This window comes from Mandrillus leucophaeus, unplaced genomic scaffold (assembly GCF_000951045.1).
Source record: "Mandrillus leucophaeus isolate KB7577 unplaced genomic scaffold, Mleu.le_1.0 Scaffold186, whole genome shotgun sequence".
Lineage (NCBI taxonomy): Eukaryota > Metazoa > Chordata > Mammalia > Primates > Cercopithecidae > Mandrillus > Mandrillus leucophaeus.
Window position 1 is genome coordinate 5,524,886 of NW_012101876.1, and position 19,175 is coordinate 5,544,060.

The following is a 19,175-nucleotide window of genomic DNA, read 5'->3' on the forward strand; positions in this document are numbered from 1 at the left end:
TCGGCTCACTGCAATCTCTGCCTCCCAGGTTCAAGTGATTCTCCTGCCCCAGCCTCCCAAGTAGCTGGGACTACAGGCGCCCACCACCACGTCCAGCTAATTTTTGTATTTTTAGTAGAGACGAGATTTCACCATGTTGCCAGTATGGTCTCGATCTCTTGACCTCATGATCTGCCCACCTTGGCCTCCCAAAGTGCTGGGCCAGCTATATTTCTTAAAAGACTGCACTGAGAGTCTATTGTAAGTGGTTCCCCTCCCACCAGAAGGACAACTTCTCTTACAGATTTATTTCTGCATGCTCTAATCATGTACTGGGCACTAAATAGGGTCTCGGTTTAAAGGTAAGACAGGGCTCTGCTCTCTGGGAGAAACTAAGGTACTAGGTGGGGAGAAAGGTTCTGACAGAGGTATGCACAGGTAAAAAGGGAACCTACAAGATAAATATTTGGTCAAATCTAGGGTAGGGAAGGGAGGTCTAGGAGGGCTTTTTTTCTTTTGTCTTTTTTTTTTTTTTCTGAGACGGAGTCTCGCTCTGTCACCCAGCCTGGAGTACAGTGGCGCGATCTTGGCTCACTGCAACCTCTGCATCCCAGGTTCAAGGGATTCTCCCACCTCAGCCTCCCGAGTAGCTAGGATCGCAGGTGCGCACTACAATGCCCAGCTAATTTTTGTATTTTTAGTAGAAATGGGGTTTCAACATGTTGGCCAGGTTGGTCTCGAACTCCTGACCTCAGGTGATCTGCCTACCTTGGCCTCCCAAGGTGCTGGGATTACAGGCATGAGCCACCATGCCAGGGCTAGGAGGGCTTCTGAGAGGAGTTGACATGTGAGCTGAGTCTCCCAACATAAGTAGACATTAACTGGGTGAAGGGGTGGGGTGGGGGAAGTTTCAACAAACCAATGTGAAGAGTTTGTTAGCAGTGTAGGGTGGGGTGGCTAGAAGTGGGCAGAGAAAGTGTGCAAGGATCATGATGAAAATCAGATGCATATTATGTTCAAGGTCATATTCAAAAGTTAGGATTTCATTCTGAAGTTTGTGGGGAGCCACTGAAGTATTTTAGGCAGGGCAATGAGATGCTCAGATTTATTTTATAACTACCACTGTGGCAGCAGTGTGGAGAGCAGATTGGATGAAGGTAATACAGATTACAGAAACCAGTTAGGAAAATATTTTACTTCCTAGACAAGAGGGGATAGGGTTAGAATAAGTCAGGAGCAGTGGCTATACAAAGAAGTGTAAAAATGATGACAAATAATAATAGCAAATATCACAATATACTGAGTACTGTGGCAAATGCGAGGTGTCATAGATGTTGTGCTTTGCAACCCAGATCTCCCTATTCAGGCTTGAGAATTTATTCTTCCAGTTGCTGAGACCCAGAGGCTCAACTTTTCTGAAATTTCCTTAGTTGAGAAGAGATGCTTTGACCAAAACTAACCCTTCTTTGAGGTATCTGCTGGCTTATCTGTGATGGGGTATAAAGGCCAGGCCCCTTTTCCCCAACTTGGGATCACGTCAAATGGCTGCCCCCTTCAAAGCTTCTTATGGGATCAGAGTGCCACTTCCTTTTCTTTCCTTCCGCAGCTCATGATCCTGGTAATACTCCCTTAATAGTCTATCTGCATTCTAATCTTGATCTTAGAGTTTGCTTTTCAGGGAATACAACCTCCAGATACTGTTTTAAGGTGCTTGCATACATTATCTGAAATTGTAGCAATTTGTCAAAGTAGGAATCATTCTCCTTATTCTACACATGGGAAAGTTGAGGCTCAGAGATACCATCCCACTCTTAAATAGCAGAGATTGGATTTGAATTCATGTTGCTTTGACTTGAAAACACCAGGTATTTTCACATACCATGCTCAAGAGGAAGGCACTGAGTCGAGACAGAATTAAAGGTAGAATTTTTTAAGGAGGGATTTGATTGTCTATTTCATGTGGAGGGCAAGGCAGGGGATGATGATAAAAATGATTGACTGGCTTGACTGTTCTTCTCACCTGTGTCCTTACCTCTCTTCCTACACCACTACTCTACTTTCAATGTTTGAGAACATCTTCATGAGAAAGTCCTCAAGCAGTAAATGTCTTAAGCATTAAGGCGTATATGATATGTCTAATGGGATCCCAAAGTCCTAGAGTCAGAGGGCAGCTCTAGGCTGTGAGCTCCTCCAGGAGCAGGGACCAAATATTTTAATCTCTGCTTCTCTCACTTTAACTCCCATTCCCCTAGTTCTCACCCCCAAGCCTAGTGCAAGGTTGGTGCTTGTTAAGTGCTGGGTAGACTAAAAAAAAGGGAGGTATTCAAGCAGATTTAGAATAAGCTCTCCTGGGCAAAGTCTAGAATCAGCAGGTATTTTTAACACCACTCCTTGACTTGGTCTATGTTTTTCTTCTATTACCATGGGAAGCCTTTTCACAGTTCTTGAACAACCCACATTTACTCTAAGAATCATCTAGTAATATTTTGCATTTCTTTTGTGGTAGGCAGAATGGCCCCCCAAATAAGTCCAAGCCCTAGTCCCTGGAACCCATAAACATGTTCTGTTTATGGGTTTATGACTTGATGTAATTACGGTTACAGACCTTAGGATCTTGGATTGTCTGGATGGGCCAATCTAATCATAATCCCTTAAACGCAGAAAACTTCTTTGGCTGGAGTCAGTGAAATAGAGCAGAAAAAGAAGTTAGATTTAATGTTTGAGAAAGACACACCAGTGCTGGAGGGGGCCATATGGAGAGCGTGAGAGGGAATGTGAGAAACCCTTCAGAGTAAAGATTGTGTCTGCCCCCACCCCCCCATCCCTGACACTGCCCTCCCCTCTGCTTTCTTGCCCAGCTGATAGCCAGCAAGCAAATGGGGACTTCAGTTCTACAACTGCAACCAACGACCTGAGTGAGCTTGGAAGCAGATTCTTTCCGGAGCATCTAGTAAGGAACACAGCCCTACTGACATCTTGATTTCAGCCTTATGAGACTTTAAGCAGAGGATGCACCTGAGTCTTCTTGGATTTCTGACCTATAGAAACAGTGCGATAATCAATGTGTGTTGTTTTACACCCTAAGTTTGTAGATGTGTTATGCAGAAATAGCAAACAAATACAACTTTGTCAAGTAGGCTATAAAAAGGAGTTCTCAGAGGGAGGTCCCTGAGACCCTTTCAGGGGGTATCTGTGGTAAAAATTATTTTCGTAAAAACGTTAAAATGTTGCTCACATTTTTTACTATATTGACATTGGCATCAATGGTGCAAAAGCGATGGCGGGTAAAACTGTTGAGCCTTTAGCTCACATCAAGAAAGTGGCACCACACCGTACTAGTGGTCCCTGTATTTTTCACCATCACACACTTGCAGAAAAAACATACAGTTTCACTTAACACCGTTCCTGATGCAGCAGGAAAATTGTTATCTTTATGAAATCTTGACCCGTGAGTTCATGTCTTTTTCAAATGCTGGGAGACAAATTGCAAAGCACCAGAAAGTGCTTTTGCTGCATTTTAACCTAAAATGGTTGCTACAAAAGGAAAAGCATACATGCCATTGTGTTTGGAGCTGATCTAGCTGTTTTTTTCCCCACAGAACATCATTTTTACTTGTAAAATGACTGACAGATAAGGCAGAGCTATTCAGACTTGGGAGATATTTTCTTAAAAATGATTGAAGTGAGCCTGTCACTTCAAGAAAAACAGCTGACAGTGTTTGTTGGCAATTATAACATTTGAGCTTCCTAACAAAGATTAGAGTTTTGGAAAGCCTGAACCTGTCACCATAATTTGACAAATTCTCCGTATTTAAAGACTGTCTGGTGAAATCAGCAGTAATATTGCACAGCAATAGAAAATGCAGGGTTTTTTGATATTATAAAATAAACTGTGCAAGCATTTGAAACATCTAAATAGCTGAGTGGATCAATATTTTCTGAATGACAAGTGCATGATGCTACAAAATCGTGCATGGGTAAAAGAACCATTGAAAATACTAGGGCAATTTTATTGATATGATTTCATATTCTGTGTTGCAACTAACCTTTAAAATTTAAAAGACTCCACTTGTTGAGTTTGGATGTGGTAAAAAGAAGGACAATTATCTGAAAAAGCTAAAAATAGCTCTCCCCTTTCCAATGACATGTCCACATAAGGTCAGGTTTTCAACATTGTACTTCAACCAAAACATCATTTCATAACACGTTGAATATAGAAGCAGATATAAGAGTCTGGCAATCTTTTATTAAACAAGACACTAAAGATTTGAAAAATTATAAAACAATGCTGCACTTCTCACTGACTGTTTTTTGGTGTTGAAAATACAGTTTGTTATGAAAGTATTTTATTTATGTTATCATGTAATGGGCCTATTATTGCTATTTAAATAAATTAATAAGTATATTCCATTTCCAGTTTCAATTCCTAATATAGCAAATATTAATAAATATAAGCCACAGAAATAAAGCCTCTTGAGGGTCTTCAAGAATTTTAAAGTGTATACATTATCTATTGAGACCCAGTGGAGAGCAGGCCATACACAGATATAACTCAGTGGTTCCAAATTTTCACACAGAGCCAACATAAGCCCAGAGGTAGTTTTCATTGGACTTGCACAGATTGGTTCTTGCAGTTTTTTTGTTTGTTTGTTTTAGAGCGAGTCTTGCCCTGTCACCCAAGCTGGAGTGCAGTAGCGCGGTCTTGGTTCACTGCAACCTCCGCCTCAGATTTCAGCGATTCTCCTGCCTCAGCCCCTTGGGGAGCTGGTATTACAGGCATACACCACCACACCCGGCTAATTTTTGTATTTTAGTAGAGATGGGGTTTCACCATGTTGGCCAGGCTGGTCTCGAACTCCTGACCTCAGGTGATCCGCCTGCCTCGGCCTCCCAAAGTGCTGGGATTACAGGTGTGAACCACCATGCCCAGCCGGCTCTTGTCATCTTTTAAAACAGTTACTGAATTTTAAATGAGCTTTTAATATTTATAGATCAGTAGGTTTTACATGAAATACCAGGTTTTTCAGTTTTCTTGAAAAACTGGATGGCCTGGCTGCATTGGGTCCACATTCTTGCATGGCCCCTGGACCTGGGTGGCAGCTGCCTTCTTCTGGACACACACGTTCCAATTTCCCTCCATTCTTCTTATTTTACTCTTTATGTCCCTCTGTTAAAACCTGGTTTTTCTTAGTTATTCTTATGGCTTGCGCAGCTCTTGGAAGCATCTGTATTTGTGATGTCCAACCTAAATGGTCTCCTCGATGGCAAGAAGTTGGGGAGAACTGGCTGTGGCTTGAGAATTTTCTATTGCTTTCAGGGCCGATGTTGTACATAACGAGACACCAAGTGCCCAAAACAACAATCTGAGATCATCAGATGAGATGGATCTTTCTGAATTTGGGAACAAAGAATATTTTAAGGCTAATTTCTCTCAAATTTCCTAATAATCTGCTGCTTGATATGGCAAGTGAATGAGTATAGTGCAAGAAGGATAGCCGAAATGGGGATTAGATTACACAGTGAGTTTGGGTTTAGGAGCCAGAATATCCATATTTAAATCCTGGCTCTGAACTTTCATAGCTGTGCAATCCCGGCAAGCTACCTAATCTCTCTGTGTCACAGTTTCCTCATCTGCAAAGTAAGGCTATTAATACTACCAATCTCACAAGGATGTTGGGAGGATTAAATGAGATAGCACATTATAAGCACTTAGAACAGTGCCTGGCACACAGTAGCCTTTTGTTATGAACTGAATATTACTGTCTCTCCAAAATTCATATATGAAGCCCTACCCCTCAATGTGATGGTATGAAGAGGTGGGGACTTTTGGAGAGAATTAGGCTTAGATGAGGTCATGAGGGTGGGATCCTTGTGATGAGATTAGTGCCCTTATAAGAAGAGACCAGAAAGCTAACTCTCTCTCTCTATCATGATAGGATATAGTAAGAAGTGGCTGTTTGCAAGACAGAAGTGAGCCCTCACCAGGAGCCAAATTGACTTGTACTTTGATCTTCGACTTTCCAGGCTTCAGAACTGCGAGAAGTAAATTTCTGTTGTTTAAGCTACCTAGTTTGTGGTATTTTGTTATAGCAACTTGAACTAAGACACTCTTCAATAATTCATAGATATTATTTTTATTGTTCTTTTGAGATGAACTTGAGTCTGACTATGAAAAGGAAAGTAAACTGCCTTAAGGTTCTGCCAGGCCAACTGCACTCTATCATCTCCGCCCCATCTCACAAACTCCAGGAATCCTGACATAAGTGTAGAGATCCCAACAGATCTTTGTAAATGACAGGGTGCATCATTTCATTGATAGACACAAACACTTAATCTACCTGTTAAATCTACAGTGGATTAAAGATTGATCATAAGGAATATTAACAAGTCTATTCATTCATTTACTTATTTTACTAATCATCTCTGTATTTATTAAATGTCTGTTGAGTGTTTACTATGTTCCAGGTACATAGACATGAAAGTTCATGTCTTGGTTTGGGGTTAGAAATAGTCACCAGATATTTCCATAATATTGTATCTAAATATTTTAATTCCTTGTTTATTAGAAGCTGTGATCCATGCTTCCATTGTACTATGAAAGAGCTACTTCTAATCTGAGGCCACATTGCGTACATGAAATAAATTACTGTTAGGAAATTGCCTTGAAAAGAGAAACGAGACCACAACTCTTAGAAGAATTCTGTAAGTACCCAATTTATTAATAAAACAATTTAGCTTAAATAGTTACGAGTTTTTCCGTCATACAATTTTACCATCCTTCCCAAAATGTTGTGCATTTGGTTGACATGTATTTGCAAGATTAGGATCTATAATTGTAACTCTGGAAATCATACAAGGCATTTTATTTGCTTGTTAATACTGCTCTCCCCTTCAAACAAACAACAAATTTTGCCTTGTGATTTACTTCTTCATCTCTCTTACCAAAAATAAACTCCACTTTGTGCCTTTTATGCTTGCAAAAACACTTGCCTGTTTCTCTGCAAGAAAATTATACAAGTTAAACATTCATCCTTTTGGTTCCAGACTGGCCAGCTTATATTGAAACAAAACACCTCCTCCCCAAACAATCATTCCAGGCATTTCTGCTTATAGAGTTTGCTCTCAGAAGTGATAGAAAGGAGGCAAGAATTTCCCACACTAAGCTCAAGAGTCAACTTAGTGGACCAGATATTGGGAGTTGTGCTGCATGGCCATGTGCCATGCGTAAGTTTCTGTTGTTGTGGTTCCAGTGAAGACTCTTTGAGGTCACTTCTAGGGATTGACACCATCCATGCAGTGGTGTGTGATGCCACTTTTAAGAGGGCAGGGACTGGCCAGGAGGAGCACTTTCTAGTCTTGTCTAAGGAAGAGGTGTGAGTATAAAGCAGCGAGACTGATTTGAGGTGTGCAGTTTCTGGCCTCGGTCTCATTACTTTCTACTGTTGCCCCTGAGATAGGCAGGACTTTTATGCTACTGTCAGGAAGAGGTGCCATTCTCAAGCAGACTAGAAGCTGCCCTGTATTTGATGGTCTCCATCATGACATCCTTAAGTCTAGAGTCTCACTCCTCTTGGTATAGTCCAGGGACTGCATTAGCATCACCTGGAACCTTGTTAAAGATGCAGAATCTTGGGTCCCACACAGACCTATGTATCACAATCTGAATTTTAATAAGACTTGCAGGTGATTTGTGTACACAGTAAAAAGTGTGAGAGGTGCTGGGCTAGATGACCCAGACCTACCTCAAAAAGACCCACCTCAAAAAGAAGTGAATAAACCTCTTCTTTAGTAGAGAGACCATTCTCAGCAGGGAGGAATTAGAGATAACAACTGCAAAAACTTTGTGGGGTTTTCTCTTTTTATTTTAAACATGCAAAATACAGCCCATGCATCTGCCATTTTAAAAAGTCTCTCATCCTATAGCAGATAAAACCAAGTATATTTTGGCTATCAACGTTCAATAAATGTTTCAAAATGCTTTAGAGTGTAAAGATAAGAAATTTAGCAAAATTTCAACAAACCTGTATAAAAAACGGATACAGATACCATTTTATTTCAAGGCGACATGCTGTAATGTAAATAGTAAGTTATTATTATCTGTATTTCTCTGTAAAAAGTTAACAATACAAGGGTTTAACAGATCCAGGCCTCAGGGCTACACATGCAAAAAAAATTGTCAGATAGTTAAAAATCACCAAAACGTGCTATTTTTAAATGTGTATGTGTTGTTTTTTTTAAAGTACAGGAGTAGTAGAAGTATTAAATATGAAATATTAGCAGGAGTAGTATTTCAGAACTCTGTAAAACTGTGTGGGGAGTTCATGGTGCTAGTGTTCTGGAAGATTCGTACATTTCTGATGAACATTTTGGTTTAATTCCTTTGCCATTGTAATAGTCCACAACTTGGTTTGGGACTTCAGCCAACACGCTCTTTGCCAGGGCAGCTGGAGATGCCTGCAGGGAAGAAGAAATCATCATGACATTGGCTTCTGGTCAAAGGAACCAGACTCAACCTAAAAGATTTGAGTCCTGCTCTGGGCAGCTAAGTTTTATTCACTTTCATTCATACATGATTTGTCAAGGGTCTACTTCAAGCAAGAGTTGTCAGATTGTTGGAAAATGGGCCTTTAATTTCATTGTTATATATTTTTATGCCTGTCTCAAACTATGAAACTATTTACATCTGAAGATGAGTAAAAGTTGGATGGGAGAATGAATTGTTCTGCAGTTTTATTTCTAATTTTCACTCAATTTTAGACACTTATTTATGTTCCAGGTGCCACACTAGGGTTTAAGGGTCTACGGTTCTTGCCTCAGGAAGGCTGTAATCACATGAGGGGAGCTAGGCATGGCCAATATTAACCCCACTATGAGGTAGAATATGATACATGCTATAGAGCAGCAGTGTCACGTCACATGGGAGCTTATTAGCAATGTAGACTCTCAGACCCAACTCAGAGCTACTAGTGATTCATATGCATATTGAAATTTGAGAAGCACTTCTCTAGAGAATCACAAACAGTGAGGCCAGGGCATAGAAAACATAGAGACCAACTTTTCTTCTAAGAGGAGGCGGCTTTTAAGTTGAGCATATTTTAATACATAGAAAAGGGGTAGGGGAATGGCATTTGACCATCCTAGGGACAGTGAGTCACCTGATGGAGCTGAAGGAAGTGTGCATGGCAGGTGGGGGATGAGGGGGTTTAGGGGTAGATGTAGGATTGATTGGGCATTTGGTTGGAAAATTGGCTTGAGACCAGGTGATGGAGAGTCTGGAATGCCACACTAATTCATTTAGCCTTTATTCTATCAGCCTTATGGATCTACTGCATGATTTGGGGGCAGGGGCACAGAAGGACCATGTGATTTATGGTGATGATTCTGCAGCAGAGAAAGGTTGAGGCTGATATCATACATGGACTCTGGAGTCATTCTTGCAGACCTGGGCTTTACTCCTGGCTGTGGCGTTTAGTACTAACTGTACAACCCCTGGACAAGCAACTTCAATGGCCTGAGCCTCATTATTAGCTATTATTGAAGAGATTAAAAACTTGAGGCAGACTTAACAAGTGTTTGAGATTCCAAAAGAAAGAGGACTGGACTGAATACCATGTGACCTGGTTTTCAGTTCTTTCTTTTCTATGTGGCTTGCCACTTGGCCATTTAACTTTACTAAGCCCCGCTGTTCTTAGAGGCAAAAGAGAAAAGAAAAGAATTCACTCTATCTCAGAGTGTCAAAATAAGAGACATGTATCTTTTAAGCAATCTGAAAACACTGTAAAGAGTTTTTCTAAAGTGATCTTTCACATTTTGAAGATGTCATAGCATGATGGACATTTGTGATCTACAGATGTCCCTTTATTTTATAAATAACCGCTCAGGGTTGTGTGTTATACCATGGTCCATGTGTATAGTGGGGCAGATACAAAAGTCATTTATACCCTTTTCTCCCTGACTGTTTCTCATTCGAAGGTTAGAAAGTCAAATCCTTGATTGTCCGGCTTCCTTTACATCTAGGGATGACAATATGACCCAATTCCGTCCTTTGAGATAGAAGTGAAAATTTCCTAGGGGAGGCTTTTTGGAAAGCTTTTCTCTCCTGGTTAAAAGTTAAAAGACTTTTTCTTTGTGAAAAATCTTTAACAATACAAGAGTTTAACAGATTCTGGACTCAGGGCTACACATGCAAAAAAAAAATTGTCAGATAGTTAAAAATTACCAAAATGTCCTATTTTTAAAGGTGTGTATTTTTTTTTAAGTACAGGAGTAGTAAAAGTATTAACTATGAAATATTGGCAGGAGTAGCATTTTGGAACTCTGTAAAAGTGTGTGGAGGTCATAGTGCTAGTGTTCTGGAAAACCTGTACATTTCTTTTTTTTTTTTTTTTTTTGAGATGGCGTCTCACTCTGTCACCCAGGCTGGAGTGTAGTGGCACGATCTCAGCTCACTGTAACCTCTGCCTCCCGGGTTCAAGCAATTCTCCTGTTTCAGCCTCCAGAGTAGTTGAGATTACAGGCACCTGCCACCACGCCCAGCTAATTTTATATTTTTAGTAGACATGGGGTGTCACCATACTGGCCAGGCTGGTCTCGAACTCCTGACCTCAGGTGATCCACCTGCCTCAGCCTCTCAAAGTCCTGAGATTACAGGCGTGAGCCACCGCGCCCGGCCTTGAAGACTTGTACATTTCTGATGAACATTTTGGTTTAATCCCTTTGCCATTGTAATAGTCCAGGACTTAGTTTGGGACTTCAGCCAACATGCTCTAGACACAGTTGGCCCTATGTCCCTTTCCTCTTCCTTTCTATCTTGAAATAGAATGTGATTACTGGAGCTGTAGCAACCATTTTATCATTATGTAGGAAGAGCAAAGGGAATCACAAAGTGCTGGCTCTGACACTATTGAATCACTGATCCAGCAGCAATGAGCCCCTCACTTCTAGCTATACGAGAAAAAATATGTTCTATTTGTATAATCCAGGGTTTCTCAATCTTGACACTATTGACATTTGGGGCTGAATAATTCTTTGTGTGGGGGATTGTCTGGTGCATTGTAGGAAGTTTAGCAGCATCCTTAGCCTCTACCCACTAGATATGAATAGAAGCCCTGTATTTGTTACCATCAAAAATGTCAGATATTCCAAAATGTTTCCTGGGGCATAATGTTACCCTTGGTCAAGAACCATTTATGTAATCCCTGTAAGATGGATTTACTGTTGCTTGCAGCAAAAAATATTCCTAAACCAGTCTGTCAAGTAGATCTTCCTCTGATGATGGTAATATTCTATATCTGTGCTGTCCAATATGGGAGTTCTTAGTCTCATGCAACTATTGAGTCCTCGAAATAAGGCAAGTCTGACTGAGGAACTGAGTTTGAAATTTTATTTTCTTTTAATGAATTTAAATATAAATAGCTACATGTGGTTAGTGGCTACCATATTGGACAGCATTGTTCCCAAAGGATTCCCCCATCCTCTTGCATATCTGTGCTGGCAAGAAAATAAGGCTTTGGGGACATGTATGGGGTGGGAAAGGGTCAAGAATATGAATGAAACTGGCAATAACTGTAATAAAAGCTTTATTTATTAACCACCTACATGGACCAGGCACTGTCTTAAGCTTTATATAGACAACACCTTATCTTTGCAATGCATGTATCATTTACCTCATTTTACAGATGAAAGTCTGTGGCATGGAGAGGTTAAATAACTTGCCCAGAGTCACATAGCTTAAAGCGTACAATAATTTGAGTGTGTCTCCTAAATTAATGTGCTGGAAACTTAATTGTCAATGCAACAGGGTTGGGAAGTGGGGCCTCATAAGAGGTCAGTATCATGGGAGCAGGTTAGTTATCATGAGAGTGGGTTGTTATAAAAGAGAGTCTGCCCCTTGTGCTCTCCTTCTCTCTGTCTTACATGTTTGCTTGTACCTTCCGTAGCTCTGCCATGAGATGACCCTTGGAGTTGCTGGTACTATGCTCTTGGACTTCCCAGACTCCAAAACCATGAGCCAAATAAACTTCAGTTCTTTATAAATTATCCAGTCTGTGATATTCTGTTATACGAGCAGGAAAAAAGACCATAACATAACTTGTGCCCTGTAAACTCTAAAGCTCTGAGTTATCATGCAGAGCAGAAAAAGACAGGCAATTCATGGGCTAATGGCTTACATAAAATGATTTAAGCTGCTACCTTCCCTTTTATTTATGGCTTATTGAATTCAAAGTAGATTAGTTTGGGTAATGAAATGGCTTTCAAAATCTAATTTGAAATCCATGAAGATAAGATGGGTGAGTATGCTCCTGGTGTTCTTCCTTGGTCATTCACAGAGCAGCCAGAGACTTTGTGTAGCACAGAGACTATGAGTAGCACCCTACTTCCTTGCTCTGCTCCAGCATTCCTCTTGTTGCCAATGTCGCTGAAATTCCCTGCTCTCCAAGGCTGTCTTTCCTCAAATACTTAACTTAAGCTGTAAGCCTTTTCCCATGGCTACTTCTGTCTGCTTTGAGGTCCTGTAGCAACATTTTAATTCTTCTCAACCACCCACAGGTTGCTTAGCATGTGATTTTTCTGCTGGTATCTTTCTCCCAGTCATGCAATTCTCCAGTAAATGTCTTGAGGTTTGGATCCATCGTTGTATCATTTCATTGTGGTCCTAGTGACTAGCATGTGCCTTGCACAGAACAAGCATTCTGTAAGTGTTTTGGGGAAGAGGAGGAGGCTTGAGGGTAGAGGTTAGAACCTTTCATAGCTCAGTGACATTGTGTTAGCACATGAGTGTGTGTGGGGGGAGGTGGGGAGGTGGGGGATGCAGAGGGGAGAAAGGGTGATTTGGGGAAGTTAATGAATCTCCTAGACAGTGAACTCTGATCCTGTTTCACTATGCAAAGCTATCACTGGTATTCAGTGACATGGCTACCTATTTTGTCTGGCTGAAAACAATACAGTATTAAAATCAGGAAAAACACCCTTTCCTCCATCTTAGACACCTTGGGAGAAACTAGCTTCATTAATGAACATAATTGCAACAAATTTGGCCTGCTCTACCTCATCCCTCTGTAAAGAATACTACTTCTTTTTAACTCTACTCCTTGCTGTCCATAGCCAGACAACTTGAGGGTTCAGTGCATCTCTTTCATTAATGAGTACCTTTATTTGGAAATCTCTTCCTAGGGAAACTTGAGGATGGGATATAACAACACAATTACCCCTCATCCACATGCATAGCCCTGGGAGCTTGTGGGAAGATTGCTGCTGCTGTTACTTGGAAACTCTCTCTGTACTCAACTCTGTAGCCAGGGATTGATTTTCTGCTCCTTCAGTGATTTTAATTACACTGCAGCCCTCCTTAAAAGTAGAGTAGTAATTGTGTGGCAGTACAGTTATGAACAGTACCTCATCATCCAAGGAGCCTTGGGATGTGCAGTTACTTCCCTATGAAGTCTGGGCAGCTCATGAAATGTAGGGTTCAGCTGAGGCAGCTAAGCTGGTGATTTATCTGAATTCTCATTTTAAAGCCTGTCCAAAGAAGGTGGCAGAACAAACAGCAATTTCTGAAGAGCATATGCTAAAGGCTCTCACACTAGGACTGGTACCAGGATTACAGTCAAGTATGCATGGGGGTGGGAGGATGGGTGGATCATTGTTTTGATGATCCATTTAGCTTTCCACCTCTCATCTGTAATTTCCTTACACAGTGTAGGTGAGATTCCAGTATGAACCCAAATTAGGAGTCAGATGTGTCTGGATATATCTGATAAACTCACTATGAAGAATGTCAGGGATTTGTTTGAATGAGTTTTTGACTGGAGGAGAAAGGCTTTACCAAATAAGCTTGAAGTGGAGGGGATGGCATCCTGCCTGACCCAAATAACTGATTTGAGCCCTATGAAGGGAGGGACTGCCATGGAAGTTAATGAAGATGCTTTCCAGCAGGGATCTTTGACACATCTCACTGCATTAATGGCTCAGGTGACAGAGGGGACTCTGTAGCATGGAAAGGAGAGGACGCTCTTATTTTCCAAGGAGACCGCAGATAAGCTTCAGGGTACTGAAGATTCTGAAGATTCTCTGTTGCCAGGGCAGCTCAAGTTTAGTCACCAGCCCTGGGGAGTGGTATAGTTGGCATCTGCAGCAGTGCAGAGGGCAAGGCCTCAGTAGAAAGCAGCAGCTGGGCATATGCTCTGCTCTTGGGTGGCTTTCGCAAGAAGCACAAAACAAAAAAACATGAAGGCTATCCAGTAATACCCAAGTTACCCCCACAGATGCCAAGATACAACTAGGATACTCTAGAGGGGTCTTCAGGACTACCATTAGCCCCAAGGGAGCTTTTATGAATTCAAGATGTCCTTCTGGGTGATTATAGCTCAATAGGTGCAGGGATTTGTGGAAATTTAAAAAATGCTCCTTCCTCCATGGACACAATATATCAAAACCTGGGAATGTGGAAAAATTGTTACTGAGCAATTTTTCAATGTCATACTAGAGCATTGTCTAATGGTTTTCCCTCAAGACCCTTGGGGAATGCAATGCTGCTTGACTGACTTACTATTTCTTTTTTTTTTTTTTTTTTTTTTTTGAGACGGAGTCTCGCTCTGTCGCCCAGGCTGGAGTGCAGTGGCCGGATCTCAGCTCACTGTAAGCTCCACCTCCTGGGTTTACGCCATTCTCCTGCCTCAGCCTCCCGAGTAGCTGGGACTACAGGCGCCCGCCACTTCGCCCGGCTAAGTTTTTGTATTTTTTTTAGTAGAGACGGGGTTTCACCGTGTCAGCCAGGATGGTCTCGATCTCCTGACCTCGTGATCCGCCCGTCTCGGCCTCCCAAAGTGCTGGGATTACAGGCTTGAGCCACCGCGCCCGGCCGACTTACTATTTCTTATTGGTAAGAGCCCAAGACTATAAAGGTAGGTATTAATTTGTAGAAAACTGATAGCATGCAAGTGATTTCTGTCCCATAGAGAAGGTAATTCAAAGATTACTTTTTTTTTTTTTTTACCCTCTTGGCCATTAATCAGTTTTCAATCTACCTTAGCAAACTTACTCAGCATTTTTTTCCCACTGACTTTAACTGTCTTATTTATTTATTTATTTATTTATTTATTTATTTATTTATTTTGAGACCAAGTCTCACTCTCATCACCCAGACAGGAGTGCAATAACGCCATCTCGGCTCACAGCAACTTTCACCTCCCAGGTTCAAGTGATTCTCCTGCCTCAGCCTCCCGAGTAGCTGGGATTACAGGCGCCCGCCAGCGTGCCCAGCTAATTTTTGTATTTTTAGTAGAGACAGAGTTTTACCATGTTGGCCAGGCTGGTCTCGAACTCTTGAGTTCAGGCGATCTACCCACCTTGGCCTCCCAAAGTGCTGGGATTACAGGGGTGAGCCACTGAGCCCAGCCTTATATACTGTTTTGAACTAATTTTATCATCTTGTTTTGAAGGAGTTAAGTAAATCTTTGATGCTGCTTACTATATTTTTTATAGGGGATTTAGATTTCTATCATTTTGGAAATATGCTTCTGCCAGGGCACATGCCTTGACAAGCAAAACATAGGCTGCATTTCAGTTTCTCCTTGGTACTTTGGGCAGGCACCTTTGGGCAGGGAACAAGCTGCCCAACTGTAGGCAGTCCTAGATGCACTAGAGATCCTAAATTATATGAATTATAGGGCAAGAATCAGTTAAATTTTGCCTACAATAGTTAGCATGACTCCTGATCTATAACTCAATTTATAATTTTTTTCTCCAAAGAGTCATGCTCTACATATCCTTGTTGTGGGAGGTGACGTGGCCCAGGAAGGGATAGCTAAACCAGGTCGTCTCCCACAGCAAGGGTATGTAGAGCATAGCTGGTGTTGCTTCAAGAATGGTGGACCACTATAAACACTGGTGGACAAATGTGGGAGGTGAGCATGCTTTGGTTCTGCTCTTCCATGGGAAGTGCCCCAGTGTGTATATGCATACGTGTTTGAAGTTCCTGAAGGGCACGAACTGGACGATGTCTCGAAGAACAGGCTCTCCCTTGGGTGACCTCAGAATCCCATCGTCACCATCCAGCATCTGCATGTCACTGAAGTCAGCATTCCCTACTCCCACGATGATGACTGACATGGGAAGGTGGGAGGCATGAACAATGGCCTCCCGTGTGTCGGCCATGTCTGTGATGACACCGTCTGTCAGGATCAGCAGGATGAAGTATTGCTGCAATCAGATGCCCGATGATGACAGGGGGTGAAGAGGTGAGGGAGACAAGGACAATACAATACCAGTTAGACACCCAGGTGGACTCACTGCACATTGACCAAAGCAACAGTGATGACAGACATTTTTTGAGTGTCTGTGCTGATAGTCCTAAAGGCTTAGAGTTCTGATGCATGGAGCTTAAAGGTAGGCATGGCAATTATAGCTTAATTATAATAACTACCTCACTGACAGTTACAAAGAAAGAGCAACAGACCAAGAGTTAGGAAGACTGGCTTCAAAGCCTCATTCTGTGAGAACCTAGGATGATCCCTTAATTCCTCTGTGTCTGAGCTTCTTCATTTCTCAAATAATTTATATGATCTTCTTTGCTTGAAGATATTTAAAAATCTAAAGCTATGACATCCAATACAATGATGACTAGGCCTATGAGACTACTCAGCCCTTGAAATGTGGCTAGAGCAAGTGATAAACTGAATTTTATATTTTATTTAATTGTAATGAATTTAAATTTAATGTTAAAATTGGATAACCAATTCAGCTATTAGAAACATTTTAAGTATGTTTGGAACAACTTCAGTACATCAATTAACTTTTTCAACTATCTATAAATCTAAACAAAGATAAAGTATTTATGATGATAACTTAGTATCCAAATTGACATGCTGTAAGTATAAAATACTTGTGGATTTTGAAGACTTAGCACACAAAATAGAAAGCAAATTATTTCATTAATAATTTTTTTATATGGAATACATGCTAAAATTTCAATATGTTGGCTATGATGGGTTAAATAAAATATATAATTAAAATGGATTTCTCTGTTTCTTTTTACTTTTTAAAATACAGTTACTGAGGAATTCAAAATTGTGTACATAACTTGTGTTATATTTCCACTGGATGGCACTAGTCTAAAGTCCTGCTATGAGAGGGTCAGGGGTGCAGTCTCTCCCTCTGAAGGCCATGTGCCACAAAGGTGGCAGCTCTTCTCTAGGCACACTTGCAGCAGGTTGCAGTGCTCCCATGACTTCCTGCTTTAAATCCTGACTTCTGGCCTGCAGCCTGCCTGGCCCCTTTCCATCTGGGAAGCTGGAAGATGACTCAGCTAAGATGGGAATTGGAGGAAAGGTGCTGTACTCAGCAGCACAGGGAAGCCTTGGGAAGTGCTTTGGGGGCTGGAGAAGGATGACCCATTGGAGGTCATCACTGTTTTTAGTCAACATGAGAGGCACCATGATGGCCTTTACTGGTAAGAGGAAAGAGAAGCAGATTAGTCAGATACAGCTCAGGCTAAACAGAAAATAACTTTCAATATAATCCTGCAAGATGCCCAACATTCATACGGAGTAAGTGTGAGATTAAGCCATTCCACATTGCCATACTTCAAAGGAGAAAGATTGGATAGAAGAGTGACAGTTTGAAAACATCTGGTTTTGAGAATAATGTACTTAAGGTTGCAAATAGTTTGGTAGTGCTGAAGAGTTTCATTTTCTTTTTCTGTGAGCCTGAAAAAAGTGTAAATGAAAAATGTGAGCTAGAGATAGGTGAACTTCACACTATGATGAAGATAGCCACATGTTCTGAATGCTTTTCATACAGCCTAATGTAAAGGCTAATTCTGTTCCATGTCCATTAACTAATCACTCACCCCTAGTCCTAGCTGAATTCCCAGTTCCCAGGAATTTCCAATCTGAAATCCTGGTTTTCAGATTCATTCAAGTTGTATATTTCCATCTATGTCTATATTTTCTGAGTTGCATATATTCACAAGGAAGTTGGCTTGAGAGTTTAGAGAAGGATTTCAGTAGGATGAAGTGATGGAGGAGGTAGGGAGGTGCAGAGAGAAGTGGCAGAAAGAGGCAATATTGGTGGTTTGGGGATGGAGGGAAGGAGTATAGAATATACCAGAATCATAAGTCACCCACTCTAGAGTGCACCCGGAAGACCAGGGCAGATGGCACATCCAAAAGGAGACTACTTCTGATTCATGAGCAGGTGGGCCCTTGAGTGAATCACACTTCTGTGTCTCCTTCCTTTATCCTCTGCCTTCCCCTAACTCCTGTCTAATCTGATCTTAGAGTTCAGGGGATGAATCTTCCCTACCTGATAAATACCTTAAGAAATAAAACAACCTGGGGCAGGCACGCCCAAGATGGCCGAATAGGAACAGCTCCAGCCTCTAGCTCCCAGCGTGAGTGACACAGAAGACAGGTGATTTCTGCATTTTCAACAGAGGTACTGAGTTCATCTCACTGGGGAGTGCTGGACAATTGGTGCTGGTCAGCTGGTGTAGTCCGACAAGTGAGAGCTGAAGCACAGGGAGGCATCGCCTCCTCTGGGAAGCGCAAGGGGGAAGGGAATCCCTTTTCCTAGCCAAGGGAAACTGAGACATACAACACCTGGAAAATCGGGTAACTCCCACCCTAATACTGCGCTTTACCAAGGGTCTTAGCAAACGGCACACCAGGAGATTATATCCCACACCTGGCCCGGAGGATGCCACGCCCACGGAGCCTCCCTCATTGCTAGCACAGCAGTCTGAGATCTAACTGCAAGGCGGCAGTGAGGCTGGGGGAGGGGCACCCGCCATTGCTGAGGCTTAAGTGGGTAAACAAAGCCACCAGGAAGCTCAAATTGGGTGGAGCTCACCACAGTTCAAGGAGGCCAGCCTGCCTCTGTAGACTCCTCCTCTGGGGACAGGGCATAGCTCAACAAAAAGCAGCAGAAACCTCAGCAGATGTAAATGCCCCTGTCTGATAGCTTTGAAGACAGCAGTGGATCTCCCAGCACGGAGATTGAGATCTGAGAATGGACAGACTGCCTGCTCAAGTGGGTCCCTGACCCCTGAGTAGCCTAACTGGGAGACATCCCCCACTAGGTGCAGACTGACACCTCACACCTCACACGGCGGGGTACGCCCCTGAGACGAAGCTTCCAGAGTGAGAATCAGACAGCAATACTCGCTGTTCAGCAATATTCTATCTTCTGCAGCCTCC

At 41.9% G+C, this 19,175-nt stretch overlaps 1 protein-coding gene across 4 annotated transcripts in view; it reads right to left on the minus strand.

The window, feature by feature from the left end:
- Nucleotides 1-6,675: 6,675 nt before the first annotated feature.
- The window catches only part of CPNE4 (copine IV), a 518,534-nt gene continuing 506,034 nt past the window's right edge, over nt 6,676-19,175 (minus strand). For all 4 annotated transcript variants that reach the window (XM_011977981.1, XM_011977979.1, XM_011977980.1 and 1 more), the window contains 2 exons: nt 15,943-16,179; nt 6,676-8,433 (listed from right to left, as the gene is read on the minus strand). In XM_011977981.1, the coding sequence (XP_011833371.1) occupies nt 8,299-8,433; nt 15,943-16,179 (372 nt within the window). In that variant the 3' untranslated portion in view covers nt 6,676-8,298. The remainder of the gene's footprint in view (nt 8,434-15,942; nt 16,180-19,175) is intronic.